This window comes from Taurulus bubalis, assembly GCF_910589615.1.
Source record: "Taurulus bubalis genome assembly, chromosome: 20".
Lineage (NCBI taxonomy): Eukaryota > Metazoa > Chordata > Actinopteri > Perciformes > Cottidae > Taurulus > Taurulus bubalis.
This window is the reverse complement of record NC_136608.1, coordinates 3,261,110-3,277,743: the sequence shown is the minus strand read 5'-3', so window position 1 is coordinate 3,277,743 and position 16,634 is coordinate 3,261,110. Positions and strand designations below refer to the sequence as shown.

Genomic DNA, 16,634 nt, shown 5'->3' with positions numbered 1-16,634 from the left:
CGAGCTCGACGCTGTGAGCGGCTGTGCGTCTTTTGGAGAGGGACGCGCTAACGGCGGAGCGGCGCAGTCATGGTCGGAGCCACCGGTTGAAACCCCTCACCACTCCGTAGAGGCTCCACAACGCGACGACCTCCGCCTATACCTCCACCCTTTCCCCTCCGCAGACGATGGACGTCCTCCTCGGCCCCCCCAAATAGCCACACACACACACACACACACACACACACACACACACACACACACACACACACACACACACACACACACAAAAGCGTCGGAGGAGTGAGATCGCGGGATCCCGGAGCCTCTCCGAACAGGACTGTGGGTGTGTGCGCGCCTCCGGACTGCACTCTGCCAACTTCCCCCGCTTTCCATCAAGCCATGTCTGATACAGAGCGATGGGCAAGTTTGACGACAACGAGAGGATAATCCTCAACGTCGGGGGCACCAGGCACGAAACCTACAAAAGCACCCTGAAGACCCTGCCGGGGACGCGCCTGGCACTGCTCGCCTCCGACTCGGACATCGACTCCGTGCTGGATCAGCTGCAACAGGTGCCCGGCTTCATCGAGTACAACGCGCGGACCAACGAGTACTTCTTCGACCGCCACCCGGGCGTCTTCGCCTACGTGCTCAACTACTACCGCACCGGGAAGCTGCACTGCCCGGCGGATGTGTGCGGGCCGCTGTTCGAGGAGGAGCTCTCCTTCTGGGGCATCGACGAGACGGACGTGGAGCCGTGCTGCTGGATGACTTACCGGCAGCACCGGGACGCGGAGGAGGCGCTGGACGTGTTCGAGCTCAACGTGGACAACGGGGAGGACGACGACGAGGTGGCCAAGAGGCTCGGCATCGAGGACGTGGCCGCCGACGGCAACGCCGGCCTGTGGAGGAAGTGGCAGCCGGTGATCTGGAATCTATTCGAGGACCCGTACTCCTCCAGGGCGGCGCGGGTAAGGGCGCAGCGCGGCGCGGCGTCTGGGGTCCGCGCGCGCACCGGGACCCGCGTACAGCTCTTCATTCAGCAGAGCTCTTTTTAGTTAGTTTAGCCACACATCTCCCAGACATGGGGAAGAAACTCGTTTTTAATTTGGTATAAAGTGTCAAAAACTTATTTTCCTCATAAATAAAGAAAAAAAATGTGTTTTTGCAAGGGGTATCTCTTTGCAGCCATTCATGGTGTATGAATGATGCTGATACAAGGCAAGTTTATTTGTAGAGCACATTTCAACAAATAGGCGATTCACATAAAAGCATTAAAACATAACGCAGAGGAAACATAATTTAAAAACAGTTAAGAAAACATTTAAACAGTCAAAAAGCTAAATAAAAAAATACAAATTGAATGAAAGTTGCAGTGCAGTTTAAGAAATAAAATGCAGTAGTGAGATGCAGAAATTGAATCTGGTTCAATTAAAGGCAACAGCAAACAGAAAAGTCTTCAATCTGGATTTAAAGGAGTCTACTGAAGTAATCAGCTTTATTTAGACTCATTTCAAGATCACACTACAGCCTGATTGGGAACAGGTGCAATTATCATTAATTAAAAAATAAATAATAATAAAGCAGATTTTATTCCGGCTTGTCATAAAAGCAAACAAGGTGTTAACAGTCAGGATGCATATTGATAGCTGCAGTGTATTTTAGGTGTGGAGGCTGTGCCAAACAGAGTCTATAGCCCACATGTGTTGCACTATGATGCTGTTTATTTTAGTCCTGCATCCTATATCCGTGTTACTCTGCTGTGGTTTGGTTTATTGGGCTCCAGCTCTAGAAATGTCACTTCAACAGTCTCAGTCGGTGTTACTTTTCCTCGTGTCTCATTCAGAGATGTTCGATGTCTGATCAGCGTGAATGATGTGTGGGACCAAAAAGAGAGCAGAGTCTCACGCTGGGAATAAGAGGGATGGTCGCTTATAAACCACATGTGGCATCTTCTGACACACCTTTTTCATCATCATTTGTTTTTTCACCCTCGGGCTCAATGGTCCAGTGTGTTGAAAACAACAAGTTGAAGTTTTGAGGTTTGATCTGGATGGAGCGCAAACTGAGTTTGAAAACAATGAGTTATTCTCTGATATTATAAATAATTCATCAGTTGTTCATCAGTTGTTTTCGAATACTTGAAATCAAGCGTGTTGATTAATATCAGCGTATCAAAGATCGTCTGCAACAGTTGTCCCTGAAGACAAATCCCCTTTTCATTTGAGACCCCCCACTATAAGGGGAGGACAGGGGCTCCGCTAGACTCGCCTCAGGCTGCTGCTGAATTCTGGGTAATGGATGGCAAATCGATCCCTGATGTGTTTCAGGAGCGACTGCCGGCTGCGATGTCATGTTGTGTGAATAGAAATTAATGCAAAACAGCAACACACATCCTCATGACGTCACAGGCAGCAGGCCATTGTAGCTAACGTCTACTGGTGAAGCTGAAATGTTGAACGGGAGCATTGATGTAGCAGCAAACACCTGTTGTAAAGATACAGTGGAGTAATGTCTACCCTCCCTCCCTGTGTCCGGTTATCAGACCGTCTCCTTGCTTTATTAACATTGGGTTTTGTGCACGAGTGCATGTCAGCACTTTTGTCGTAGTTTGCACTGTTAGCGCTTTCAGCATTTAGCTTATTGCTCTGAGCTCGCAGTCGACGTTGAGAGCCGTTTAGAGGCAAAAGAAATGCTCCCAATCTCAGATCTTGCACCTTTTAGATAATGCAGGTTTGACTGCTTTAAAAAAAGAATCAAACACTAAGTAACTAAAAGAAAGAAAACTCTCTAATGTGTTATATCTGCTGTCAAAGTACTTGCTGTGACATCATGATTGGGGTGAGGCCAGAGGCGACATTGTCTGAAAATATCAGCCCCTAGAGGGCAGTGCAGCTGCTTCCTGCTGTACACTAATGTAGTTTTACCCCTTTGAGGGTCAATTTTACAAACTGGGTATTTTCGTCTCTATTTTTTGTGTGACTGATATTGTGCAGAAATATTCTTTACATATTTGATTTGATTTGATGGCAAAAAGCAAAGCATTTCTTCTTTGCCATGCTTCAAATATTTCTAATAATTTGTCATTTCAGAAGCCTCCAGAACAGCATTTAAAGGAATAGTTCTACGTTTTGAGCAATGGGTATAAAGGTATTCTCTTTCTTGCTGAGAGTTAGGCGACAAATCCTTACCACTCTAATATCTGTCCAATAACTATGTAGCTACATAAAGATACCGTTAGCGTAGCTTAGCTTAGCATACACACTGGAAACTGGCGGATCTACAAGAGGTCTTGGATGTTGCCAACATTGCAAATGTGTTGTGCATTGTTAATTATCGAGCTAATTGACCTTTTGGACAGAGCAAGGCTAGCCGTTATCCACGGCTTCCACTTCTTGGTTGCTTAACGTTAAACATGGTGAAGTAACCTCGGCTAAGTTATCACTGCTTAGATAGCGTGGCTAATGTTAGTGGGCTGAACTCACCTCAACTGCGGCGTTGTTGTGAAATATTACACACAAAGTAAACGGCATCACAATCAGAACATGTGCAAAGTGTCTGATCGTGTCAACGGGCGACTCAGCCGAGTGGCTGGCGGTCGATCGTAGTTATGGCAGCTGTTTAAAAAACACGTACAGAAAATGCAGCTTTCGTAATAGCCTTCAATCAATTTTAGATTCAGACCCATCCGTGTATATTAGCAAGGAGATACCTTCAGAGTGTAATATTACACCGAGATACCGTCCATTAAGCCAGATTTGAGGTTACATTAACATTACATTGGGTTTGCTTCGCAGCCACAGCTTGACATATTGGAAACTGGAGATGACCACGAACATTCTCTCAGTCCGTCGTCCCTCGTGCTCTTCCACCAAATGTCATTGGTCATTTCTTGTTCAACGTTTTTCCCGCCGATCGCCCTGCAGATGGAGGAGCTAGCGGGGATGTAAATATTGAGTTAGTTTCAGCGACGCCTCACTGGCCTGAGGGAGCGGTTGGAGCAGAGCGCTCGTGTTTACAACGCGCATACATCTGTCAGCCGCCACCCACCCAGTACGCACACAGAGGAATGACGGCACCAACACCGCGCAGACGGCAGCATCTGTTTTCTGGAAGTGCCTCCAGAGCGCCGATGCCTGCGCCTGGGCCGCGTTCCCCCGATGGCTGTTGGCGGTCCACCTGAACTCGCGTCAGGCCTCAGTTTGGTGTCCCGGAGGCCAGCTGGCTTTTGGTTAACCCTTTTTAATGCAACTTCCAGACACATTGTGGTGTGAAAGCTGTATTAATAATAATACAGTAATACAGTTTGAAAAACTCGGTGACCGCTCGAGGAGGCATTTTTGGGAAATCTTGCTCATATCGTGCTGGATGTTCATAGTTATGATCAAAATATCTTTTTAAAGTGATTTTTTTTGCAGATATACATTTTTTTCCCAAGATTTTGCTGTACAAATACATACAATGAACACAAGTATTGGAATTAATGTGGAGTTCCTACAATGACTCAAACACTGGGAAAAATAAAAAAAACTCTGGAGCAAATTAGTTCCAGGGTGCTTAAAGGGTTAAAGACCACCCAAGGCTTTCGTAAAGAGTGAATTAACCTAACATGAAAATGATAGGTGTGATTTCAGCCTTGCAACTCAGCGCTCTGACACGCTTCACCTTTGACCCCGGCGCCACAGATGGGACCGTATTAACTGTAATGGTGCTCCTTAACAGCAGACAATCGATCGCCATTAGCAGAAAGGCTCTGAGTCGTTATAAACCACGACATGCACTCAAGACATCTTTTGTGCCAGCTTGAAATACGGTTGGCCAGCTCTATCCAGTCTTCTTGTCCACTATATACAGTAATATAAATACGAAACCACCGCTGTCTATCAAAGTCTCGCTTGATCATGGTAATTACAATAAGTTTGAACTAACATAACAATTCATTAACTTCATTAACAGCATAATAACTGACATCAGACCACTTCCTCTGTGCCGGATCAGCCTTTCATGGGTCTGTTTCTCCAGGTAAACTGAAAACCCCCAAAAGTCTGACCGGTCCCTCTTTCCACCAGCTGGTTCTCCAGTGTTCATGTGCCAGCAGTCAGCGGTAGCAGCTCTTCTTCTTCTTCTTCTTCTTCTTCTTCTTCTTCTTCTTCTTCTTCTTCTTCTTCTTCTTCTTCTTCTTCTTCTTCTTCTTCTTCTTCTTCTTCTTCTTCCACTGGGCTCCCCACGCTGTTTCTATTGTTGTAGCCTTCCTGTTCTCTCTCCGCTCTCGGTGCTGCCTCTTTAATCTGCATGCAGTGTGTTTTTAACAGCGGCTGTCGGTGTGTGTTCACTAGTCTGCGTGAGATAGAAAGAGCTTCTGGTTGATTTTCCTGTTTCCATGATTGTGTTTTTTTTCTTTCTTTTACTAGGCCTGAGACTACAGGCCTAGTGTATGTCTGTGTGTGTCGATGTATGTGTTCTCCAATGTGTTAATCTGTGTGTTTGTTCCTCTTCACGTCTCTGTAGTTGGCCATTGCTGGATTGGGATGGTAACAAAAAAATGCAAAACAACACCACCGTTGTCATATTCCATGTCTGCGCTCTGAAGCAGAGGTTTAGCCGATGCCTGACTTCCCCCCCCAACACACACACCTCACCATCACTCACCCACGCATCCCCCCCACCCACCCCCATCCTCCCATGAACCCATCTGAGACTGCAGCTTGCTTTCTTCCACTTTAGGAGGTTAAAAACCCAAACCGTCTGGGTGCCGCCTGCCGCACGCCTGAAGACACCGCAGCCAGGCTGCACGCTCAGCCTGCCTGTTGTCATGGCAACATCATCGCTCATCACCACGGCCTGCTTTTCATTCAGATCCGTCCGGGTCTGCGAAACTGATTGATTTCAGAAACCTGCCCGATCGTGAACCCTTATTGTTATTATCAGTAACCCCTTGCGTGCAAGCAAAAAGTAAGAGTGGGTGTCGGAGCGTCGCTCACACAACCAACCCGATGTGTGCATGCCTCTTTAAATGCATCTTTTTCTTTCTACTGCTGTCAGAGGTGATACGTGGTACTTTTTGTTCTTGTCCAACGAGCTACAGGTGTACAAGGGCCTCACCAGGAGGCCCGGTGGAATCAGAGTGTGATGCTGTAGGAGGAAGCGAGGCCGACCCGCTGCTGCCAGCCGGCCTCGCTGAGTGAATACAGGCTGACGCGTAAACATCGGCAGACCTGACGCCGGCTATGAGAGAAGGGCAAATGGCTGCCGGAGCGTGGGCGGTGACGGCGCGCCGCTGGGCATGTTTGTGGCTGCTGACAGCCGCGTTAATCTGCCCGCCAATCATCCTCCTGTGCTGCGAGTACGAGGAAGACTTTCACATTCACACGTTTGCTTGTTGAAGGTGTGATGTGAGGAGTCTGCCGCTTTTTTCTTCTTCAGCATTTGGTGGTGTATTGGTTGCTAAGCGTCCATCGCCGTGGTGTTCATGCACTGCAGTTTGCACGTTTATCGGCCGTCAGCAACGTGTTCTTCACCGACAGTGCTCTTTGGGTAGTTTCTCCAGCACATTGACTGCAGAAGGATGTAACATCTGAGACATCGCCCACACATTTTATGGGGAAGGGGAAGTTTTGAATTTTCCATGTGGGTGCTCTTGGAAGTTTCTTTAGCTACAAAATCCAAATGTGGTCAGAGGGGAGAACGCCTGTGAGGAACTTGAGTGGTACAAAGAAGAGCAGCAACCACCATGGCAGAAACACCTGTCAATCAAGCACACGATCGCCAACATACTGTGTTTAATCCGTGTAGCCTCTCAATACAACAATGATAAGAGAGAGAGAGAAAAAAGCTCAAATCCGAGCAGAACCTCCGCGGAGGAATATGACCTGGTGCTAAACTAGGAAGTGTTTTCCCGAAAACCTCACAAACACGAAACAACTGAACAGTAAAATAAGTCACCAAGCAACACGAGATCCGACCGTCACACACGGCCCGGTTCTCCAGAGAGGGACTACCTGGGTTATCTTATGCTTTTGGCTCGGCTGCTATCAAACTACCAACAATTAATACATTTATGACAAACTCTTGCAAGGGGATTTAATACTTATTAAACACACTCTCTACCCGTAGACACCCAGCGGTGTCCAGCGGACAGTCAGAGGTCAAGCAGTCACCGTAACTCTCTCTCTAATTAATTACAACAAATGTGTGTCTGTTATGTAAGTGTGTCCTGTATCTTTATCAGTATGTGTAGCCGTGATGGATTAACCTCAGACTCACCTCGGGGGCTGCCGGGGCGGGTCCACGTGAAGCTCTGCCTCTGGCTCTCTGGTGGCTCGATGCCAAGAATTGAAGGAGATCAAAGAATGGCTACGGACGCGCGGACTTGATTTAAACTTCGATATCAATCCATATTTATTTCACCAAAGATAGAAAAGGATGTACAAGTTACAAATGCAACTCGAAAGTACTTAGAAGAAAACCGAGAAGATAAGAGAACGGAGGCTCTACTGAAAGTGCGGAGACAAACTAATTCATTCAACTTATTCTATTCACCTTACTCGCTCAAATGCCACTCACCTAAAACGTATTATTCTGTTCCAAATTTCAACTCGGACCCCCCTCGTTTCTGTGGAGCTGAAGCACTGGGCTTTTTTAAACCCCGCTTTTTCCTGTGTTACTTCTCCTTTTTTTATCAGCCTCACCCATGTACAGAGTCAAAATTAACATTTTATCATCACTTTATAAAAGGTTATTTGAAGAAACACCATAGGTTTAATCTTTTCAAGTTGCATATTAACACTTGCCAAGCATTGATTATATGACAAGAGTATCTTCCCAATATACTGTACTCACAGATCACGTTGATAAGAGATTCACATCAAAACTGCAGGCTGTCCAACAATTCGAATTGTAAAAAAAACGCACAAATATAAAAGAAACCATATTTAAATGTGAAGAAAAGAGCATCAGTTGGCAGCTGTTTGCTTCTGGTGAAATGAACGCAGCACCGCTTTGATTAGTTGAGAATTAAATATAACGTTCAAGCCGAACGATGAATAATTCAAGAGCAACCTTAATGACGGCGGCCGTCCGACAAAAAGTCAGCACAAGTCCGGACACGACGTCACGTGTCCTCGAACGCAAATTATGTAATGCGTCTTTAAAAAAAACAGAATATTCAAACTCCATAGTGGTATTTTCTCTTGATATTGCGTTTATTATTAACGACATTTTCTGTGTGCTCACTTTTGGTTTCCCCTCCAGAGTTTGCTTGTCTGATCCTCACCACTCCGATAACGCAGAAAACTGTGAAAATATGACCCAGGTAGTAATAAATCATGAATTAACTGACTGCAACACTGCTGCTCGGTTGAGCCGCCGCTGTAAATTGCAGTCCAAGCCAACTTTAGTGAACAGTACACAATGTAGTGTCATCACTATTGCACTTTATTCTATTGTACTGACTGACATGACGATGTAGTGAGCGTCCACCACCAGCAGACGTGAAGATGGTTATAAACACTCAAATCATTGTGTTCCATTTAAAAAGGAGAGGCTCAGGAGGGATAAAAGAGTAATGGATTGTGGGTAACCATTGCTTTAGAAATCTCTTGGTCCTTGATGGAATAGCTAGCAAGTCTGTCTCTGCTCTCAGAAAGGTCAGTTTTGCAATCCGGTGATCAGTCGGCATGATATGCTTTTGCTTATGAATGAAGCATTTTGAAGCATGAGTGCATGTGTGACTTTCCATGGCAACGGCGCTCCTCGTGGTCTCCGGTTTCTACAGGTGTTCATTCAACAGTGCGTATGACATGAACGCTGCATGTGTTAACTTGCCCCCATCCACCTTCTTCCTACAATTTCCAGGCTGGGTTAGTCATCAGATCGTGCTAAGTGCTCAAACGTTTCGCGTTTGTCGTGGAAATGTGCGAGCAAAGAGTTCTCGGTGTGACAGTCACCTCAAAATGGAAGAAGTGGTGGGTGGTTTTGACTCAATGTCAGCTCAAATTGGACGAGCTTTATTGCTCAATTTGCAAACAGAAAATAGATGTCACCCGGAGTGGAGACGCCGAGGAGTGCTGTCAAAGCCGGAGCGGATCAAAGAGACGGAGAGAGGTCTCGTTCTCTGATGTCCATCTCATGTCCCTGCCGGAGACTGGGTGAGATAGACGGGTCACAAGTGCACTTAGGAATGGGTTAAGATAAGAGTTCAGCATTTATGGATGTAATGGCTTGCTAAAGGTGCTCCCCACCCCGTCTACCACCCACCGCCCGCCAGGAGGGACCCCGATGTCGCTTCGTGATCCACTACAGACGTGCCCCTTTGTTTGGGCTTAAAGCTGAATAATTAATGCTCATCACTTCACTCCAAAAGATTGAGCTCTTCCCAAGGACAATGGATTGACTGAAAGTTCTTTTCTCTGGCACCAACTGCACGGTCCCGGCGCTCGCACATTAAGAGGTAATAAATAAATCAGACTGTCAGGCTGGTTTGTGTTTCTCTACAATGTCCCAGTCGACCGGCTGAGGCTGAGTCACTGTCGTGTGGAGCGCAGCGGGGAATCAACCAGACCAGGGGCCGTATTCACGGAGCCTCCGAGTGCAGAGAGGACGGACTTCTGAGAAAGTTCTTAGAATTATGGCATGTTCTCAGAATTTACCCCTTCAAGAGATACAAGTTATTCACAAAGCATGTTCGGCCTTAAGAGAGCTCCTGAGGTGAAACGCTGAGCAGTGAGGAGGACTTTTAAGAGGCTTACGCGTTTTTTAAGTGGAGGAGAAAATGGTGGACAGATGCTGAATGACTGAGAAAATGAAACGCTACAGATTAGACGGTGCAGGGATGTGTTGAGGTTCATCTCGTTAGAGATCACAACTCCCACTCAACGCAATGACGGCAGAAATGAAAGTGATCACACGGTAAACATTGCTTGCAATAGTCTAACTCCTCTTCCTCTTCCTCTCTGTCACTCTCTCACATGTATTGAAAGGGTGGGCAGCCTAGCTGGTAGACAACATGTCATTCTCAATTCATTGGATAAAGCAGTTCAAAAGGTCTTCTTTCTGACAGACTTGTTCTTTAACTTAACACTTTCTTGCTCGCCCCCTTTGAAGGTTCCTGTGTGGCGTTTTTTTTTCCTTATCTTTTACATTCAGTCAACACAGCAGCACATATGATTACATGTTGGTAAATGAAAGGAAAACACTTGAGGGCTATCATCATTAAAACCACAGAACGTTGCTGCAGCGCTTTAGGGTCTCGCTCCTCAGGAAGTAGAGGCGTTAGACAGGAAGTAGAGGTGTTAGACAGGAAGTAGAGGGGATAGACAGGAAGCAAAGGCTTTAGACAGCATCAAAGTTCATCTGCAATACACAGCAGTACCACAGTTTTAATCTTCAATTTGAATAAATCAACTTAAATGATTGAGGAATCAATTTTAGAGGCGTTAGACAGCAAGTAGAAGTGTTAGACAGGAAGTAGAGGCGTTGGACAGGAAGTAGAGGTGTTAGACAGGAAGTAGAGGTGTTAGACAGGAAGTAGAGATGTTGGACAGGAAGTAGAGGTGTTAGACAGGAAGTAGAGGCGTTGGACAGGAAGCAGAGGTGTTAGACAGGAAGTAGAGGCGTTAGACAGCAAGTAGCGATGTTAGACAGGAAGTAGAGGCGTTGGACAGGAAGTAGATGTGTTAGACAGGAAGTAGAGGTGTTAGACAGGAAGTAGAGATGTTAGACAGGAAGTAGAGGCGTTGGACAGGAAGTAGAGGTGTTAGACAGGAAGTAGAGGCGTTGTACAGGAAGTAGAGGCGTTGGACAGGAAGTAGATGTGTTAGACAGGAAGTAGAGGCGTTAGACAGGAAGTAGAGGCTTTAGACAGCATCAAAGTTCATCTGCAATACACAGCAGTACCACAGTTTTAATCTTCAATTTTAATAAATCAACTTAAATGATTGGGGAATCAATTTTCTTAATAGAAGAATGGAGAGATAGTGTATTTGTCTCGGACATTTTTGGTGGATATACAATTGAAAAAAATTCAAAAACAGGTTTGTATCCAACAAAATATTCAACTTTGAGCCATATTTGTTGGCGTTAAGCATTTGATAAAAACACATTTTCAAAGCTTTTTTTTCAATCAAAGCTTCAAAAGTAAAAAAAACAATGATAGTCAATATGTTCAGTAAAGTTTCTGTGAGCAGGCCTGTGGACAAGGGAGATGCGTCAAACATGCCGCTCCCTCGAAACATCTCTAAATGCACAAATTCTGTGAATTATTTTCATAGCATCTTAGTTCCGATAGCAAGTTGTTCAACTCGCCTTAACGCCGGCATAGAAAAAAAACAATCGGCGATCAGCCCTTCAATCGCCAATATACGATCCGACCACCAATCGGCACAAGCCTGATGAAGATAATAGAAGATATTCCTGTCTGTCTGCCTCGTCTGTCTAGGGTTTAAAGTCCCATCACTTAGCAACTGAAGACTGATCCAACCTACTAAGTTTCACAGCCTTCAAACCTTGTTTTCCCCCTTTAAGCCACCCAGTAAGTATTGAGGAAGCTCTTTCTCACTGTCTAGATTAACTCCCATTTGGTAGGAACGCACCCACAGAGCCCTGCAGACTTCACAGGCAAAGGTCAGAGAGGAGTTTACTGTATCCTCAACACCATCTTAGCTACGTGTCACATGTATAGCACGGGAGGCTCTTGGGTGACAGCACACGCTGCAAACAGAAATAATATCACACCAGCAAGGAGACGGCCGGGGCGTGATGTGAACAGAGCGAGTGTTCATCTCGTTATAACGATGACAGTCTTTGACAGCTTTGGTTTGCGATTGAAGCCGTAAAATGTGTCTTTTTTTCTTCTCCTTTCATTCTTTTTTGTCACTACAAAGCGAGGCATGGCAATGAAGTGCATGTCACTGTTCTCTTGGTAACTTTGTGTGATGCTGATTGCGTCACCCTGCCGGATCAACCCTCCCGGCTTTCAGCTCGGTCCACCGATCACTTCCACTGGTTCAAAGACCAACGCGTTCAAGGGGATTCACCGTCCAATGCAGCCACATCTGAACAAGCAGGGCTCAATTAGGAGACCTGGGATGTTGAATCAACGCACCAAGAAACGGAGGTGGACAGAGCGAGAGACAGGCGGACGGTTTGAACTGTATTTAGTGCTGCTCTACACACCATTAAAGTGCTTCACAGCCTAGGAAAAAAACATGCCTTCACAGTGGCCGTAGTCGAAGGCAGTATGTTTTTTGTGTGGTCTTCCGGTTTTCCGTCCTATTCGTGTGAAAATTATATTTCAGGGGCTCAGATCTGGACTCCAGGGTGAACTGATACGAATTTGTTTGTCAAATGTCGCTGTGACCTCATGTCCGTCCTATTCTAGTGAAAGCTATATTCTAGGAACACCTTGGGGGAACGTCTTCAAATTTAGCACTAACGTCCACTTGGACTCATGTATGAACTGTTTATAATGCGGTGGTCAAAGGTCAATGTGACCTCACGAAAGCAAAAGGATTTTCTAATAGGAAGAAGTGATGACATTTTGGACAGACTTGGATGTAAACTGCGACTGGTTGGCGGAGGCATTTAGTCTTGAGGCGGTAATTCTAGCTTTGAAAGTGCTAACAGTCTAAAATATCAACATGTTCAACATAAGGTGGGAAAGAAAGTCTGACATGTATAATAATGAAGTGCAAGTTGTTAAACACTGAAGAGGCAGGAAGAACAATAAAATGTATATATAAGTATTTAAGTGACAAGTTAAACTCCACATGTGTACTGGTAAGTGTCCCGTTTGGATTTGGATGTTTCTGGTGCTGTTTCATTTAAAAGGATACTGCAAGTCTCCTGATGTTTTACATTTTAGTTACAGGCAATAAATTCAATGAAAAGTCCAACGGTGCATGTATCCAACGAACAAGTATTGTGTGTGTATAAAACCTGATATGTCTCCTTCCTCTGTGCCGTAGAGCTCCATTGTGGTCCAAGAACCATTAAAAGCACTTCAGTGGGCCTCTCTGTTGCGCCCGGGTGACATGTTACTTCATCAACACTAACTTTCACACTGCAGTTCATTTTGACCACATGCACCATCCTGCTGCCGGAAAATACTCACAACACCACCAATTGTGGATTAATCTGCGGCTGAAAATAGTCCTCAGCACATGCACTACTTTCTCCACTTAGGAAAAAAAGATTCTGTCGCATTTATTTGACATACAACATTCACAGCTCCTCAAGGTACCTTGGGGACCAGGCTTAAGCACTCCAGCCTCTTTTCTATGGAACTGTAACTATATTGAGGTTGTTATAAATACTGTTAATGTAGCTTATTTCAGAACTGCCAGGGGTGTCTCTGGCTGATGGTGATGACATATGGTAATGCAGGCTCTGCCAGCCTGATATCGACTGCAGTCAGTAACAGAAACCTCCCAGGACATTGTCTCTTGGAAAGAAAAGTAAACGGTGCACGGGGTCGGTGCACTGCCTCCACCCTCTGGCACTAAAAGCCAGTCACACATGGAAGTGGAGCTCTGGAAAATGTTTGTTTGCGTAGCTTTGCAAATTTACTCGAGACGGACATTAGATTTGTTTGAGCTGATGTTAAGGATAAGATGGCATTTGAGGAGCACCATTGCAAAAGTGTCAGTAAGGACTCGGATGTGGAGCTAAGACTTCGATCTGGAGGACTCACAGTGGTCAGGAGGCTTTCAGTTGCCTTTATTGATGAATCTTTTGAAAATGTTGCATATATTGTGAAATAGGTGCACATCATGACCGGGGATATGGACAACCATATAAAGGTCCTATCTAATTAGGCTGCTTTTTTTACTGGCGGACTCCCGTTCTGAAAAGAAGCAATGACTTTAACCTTCAGCCACCTTAAAAGATCTACTCTAAAAGTTTGATTAGTTCAAAGATGACTTTAATATGAATAAAGGTGGACCCTTTTACTTGGCTTCCAGCATTCAAACCAGAAGACTATGACTCACATTTCTAAATGGTTTGTCGAGAAACGATTCATTTCTTGTTCTGTTGAATTGGCTTCGTGGACCGACTGAAGTGAAAGCGCGTTGACTCCAACCCCGCAGTGCAGCGCCGGAGTCCATGTCTGTCTGAGTCTTCTTCCATGGTTCACTGATACCGACCCGGCAGAACCAATCCTATTAGTAATTCTCTGCTGGATCCGGGCTCCTGGGGACCCAGATGAGCCCTCCCCTCTCTCAGCCCCCCTCCTCTTCCCGGGAGCTTCGCAGACAGCCGGCTGTTCACGGCTGGGTGCGTTCGCTCTTCTGTCAGAACCACGAGGGGTTTGCTGTCTCTGAAGGACGAGGCTAAAGGGCTCACGCCTGAGGAAATCTCTCTCTTCTCACTATACGTTTGCAACGACTCTCAAAGCTGTTTAAGGCAGATGGACATTTCAGACCTTTATCATTATCCACGGTGGTAGATGGTGAAGCCCCAGCGTGACCAATTCCTCCTGGATGCTTTTCATACGAGGAGGGAGACATTCGATTCATCATACATGGGATAGCCTGTAGTGTGAAATCCAGCACACAGTGTAGCAAAATGTGGGGGGCAAAAGTTTAATCCACTGAACTTTATGCAAATGTGACCCGAGTTTGCCACACGGGAACTAATCCAATTGGCCAAAGAGGCTTTTACCCATTTTTCTATTGCCAAAGAACACTCCGGATCTCAATGACTCTGGTGCCCCTGTATTGGATGAGGCATCCTACAGGGACAGGTGATGTAGCGGTAACCTCCACTGATGACAATAGCCAATAGGGGCCAATAAGGCTGTGATTTGGCCTGAGGAGGAGCAGCCCTACACACATGCAGACACACACATGTTTAGTAGCACAATTTGTGGCTGCATCTGCAACCCAGGCGGCAACCTCCGGTTCTGAAGAGGGAAGCCAATGCAGAATTGTCTTAAAGTTGCATTCTCTCTACTGGCCATCAGGGGGCGACTCTGGTTTACAAAATAAGTCAGATTGTATAGAAGTCCATGGGAAAATGAGTTTACTTCTCTCTTGATTTATTCCCTCAGTAAACATTGTAAACATGAGTTCATGGTCTCAATCTCTAGTTTCAAGTCTTCCTCAATACAGTCTGTGGTGCAACTGCACTCTGGAGCTCCGATGTGTGTTTTTTCTGGACACATTTATGCCAGGAATATAGATAGAAGTATAAATATTATGCCTCAGTTCTCTGAGCTGATGTCTGATGGAAAGACAGACGAGATGCCTCTGGGTCAATAGATGTGAAAGCGTAGAGTAGAGAAGAGAAGGTCGAGGTCTTGAGGACATCGCATCAAAGAATCGTGATAACGAGACCTTTGGAGATCCGGTTGCAGTCATTTGATTACGAATTTGAAATAACCGAGGAAACAGCCACTCTGGCTTCACACAACGTCTCTTTAGTGTGATCCTCCACACGGCCTCCACTAATGAACCATATCAATCATTTTTTACTGCCTTACAAAATGGATTACATGACAATGGTTAAAGCATGTTGTCTATTTTCTAATGCCTTCGGAAAAAACGTCCAGCGGTTTGGGACGTTATCCTCAATTTTACAGTTCATGATAACTCTGTCCTCTCTGTGACGGCAGTTTACAAATAATGCACCAGACTGAGATTTGATGTGATAATTTCATGTGATAACCAAATAGACTCGCTAAAGAAATTGACAGGCAGATGGACGATAACACTCAATGCGTGTTTAACGTTTAATGGCGTTATGGTGCCTTCAGTGTAAGCTGAGAGTCTGTTAAAAATGCAGCTAGGTATGAACCTGACAAGGAATTTCACGTTTTTCCAGTCTAGCACACAACCCCACAGCCTGCTGCACAAATTCACATCAATTGATGCAAATCATTTCTTAAAAAGCTCCTCTGAGGGTTCCAAAGGAGACGTGTCGTGTATTCGTGATCGTTTGGCCCAAACCTTGACGTTCCCACAGGACGAGTCTGTGCTGGCAGCATGTGATTCATTGTTCACCTGCCCTTGATTTGGATGTCAGGACTTTTCCCGACACTGATGAATTCCTCACCATAGCGTTGGCATTCACAAACTACCTCAGGAGAGACTGAATGTACGGAGGTTTGGCTCCCAATTAGACGTTGTTCTCTCAGGCTACATTTTAATTGTACCTTCGAAGGACAGGTTTGTATTGGCCTAGACGGAGAATTTAAACAAGAATGGAGTGTTTTCAACCGCAAAAGCTTGTGGACTTACATTTGATTATTGTTGACGAACAATTGTCCATGGATTATTGTAACTTTACTACTCTTACCTGAAACATTGTCAAAGCTCATTTACAAGTTTGCACCTATCCAAGTCATTTTAACACCTTTATATTCATTATGACGAGCTGCCCCAGAGCTACATCGTCTCACTCATGATTTTGAAGTCAGCACTTATCAAGTCAAAGCAAGTGTCACAAACATTCAGCTCTCTAACACTGGTGTCGCTGGGTGTGATACCAGCTGACCTTTGGAGCCAAAGTAAGTAAGTAAGTAAGTAAAATGTATTTGTACAGCGCCTTTCGCAGACCAGGGTCACAAGGTGCTTCATAATTACAATAAAACAATACACAGATTAAGAAGTACATACACATTTAACTTAAAAAAGGCCAAGACAACTCAATGATGA

At 45.3% G+C, this 16,634-nt stretch overlaps 1 protein-coding gene across 3 annotated transcripts in view; it reads left to right on the top strand.

Annotated features, from left to right (window-relative positions):
- Nucleotides 1–398: 398 nt before the first annotated feature.
- kcnc2 (potassium voltage-gated channel, Shaw-related subfamily, member 2) overlaps nucleotides 399–16,634 on the top strand; it is a gene marked incomplete at both ends in the record, with an annotated part of 70,754 nt that continues 54,518 nt past the window's right edge. For all 3 annotated transcript variants that reach the window (XM_079236406.1, XM_079236405.1, XM_079236404.1), the window contains one exon: nucleotides 399–953. In XM_079236406.1, the coding sequence (XP_079092532.1) occupies nucleotides 399–953 (555 nt within the window). The remainder of the gene's footprint in view (nucleotides 954–16,634) is intronic.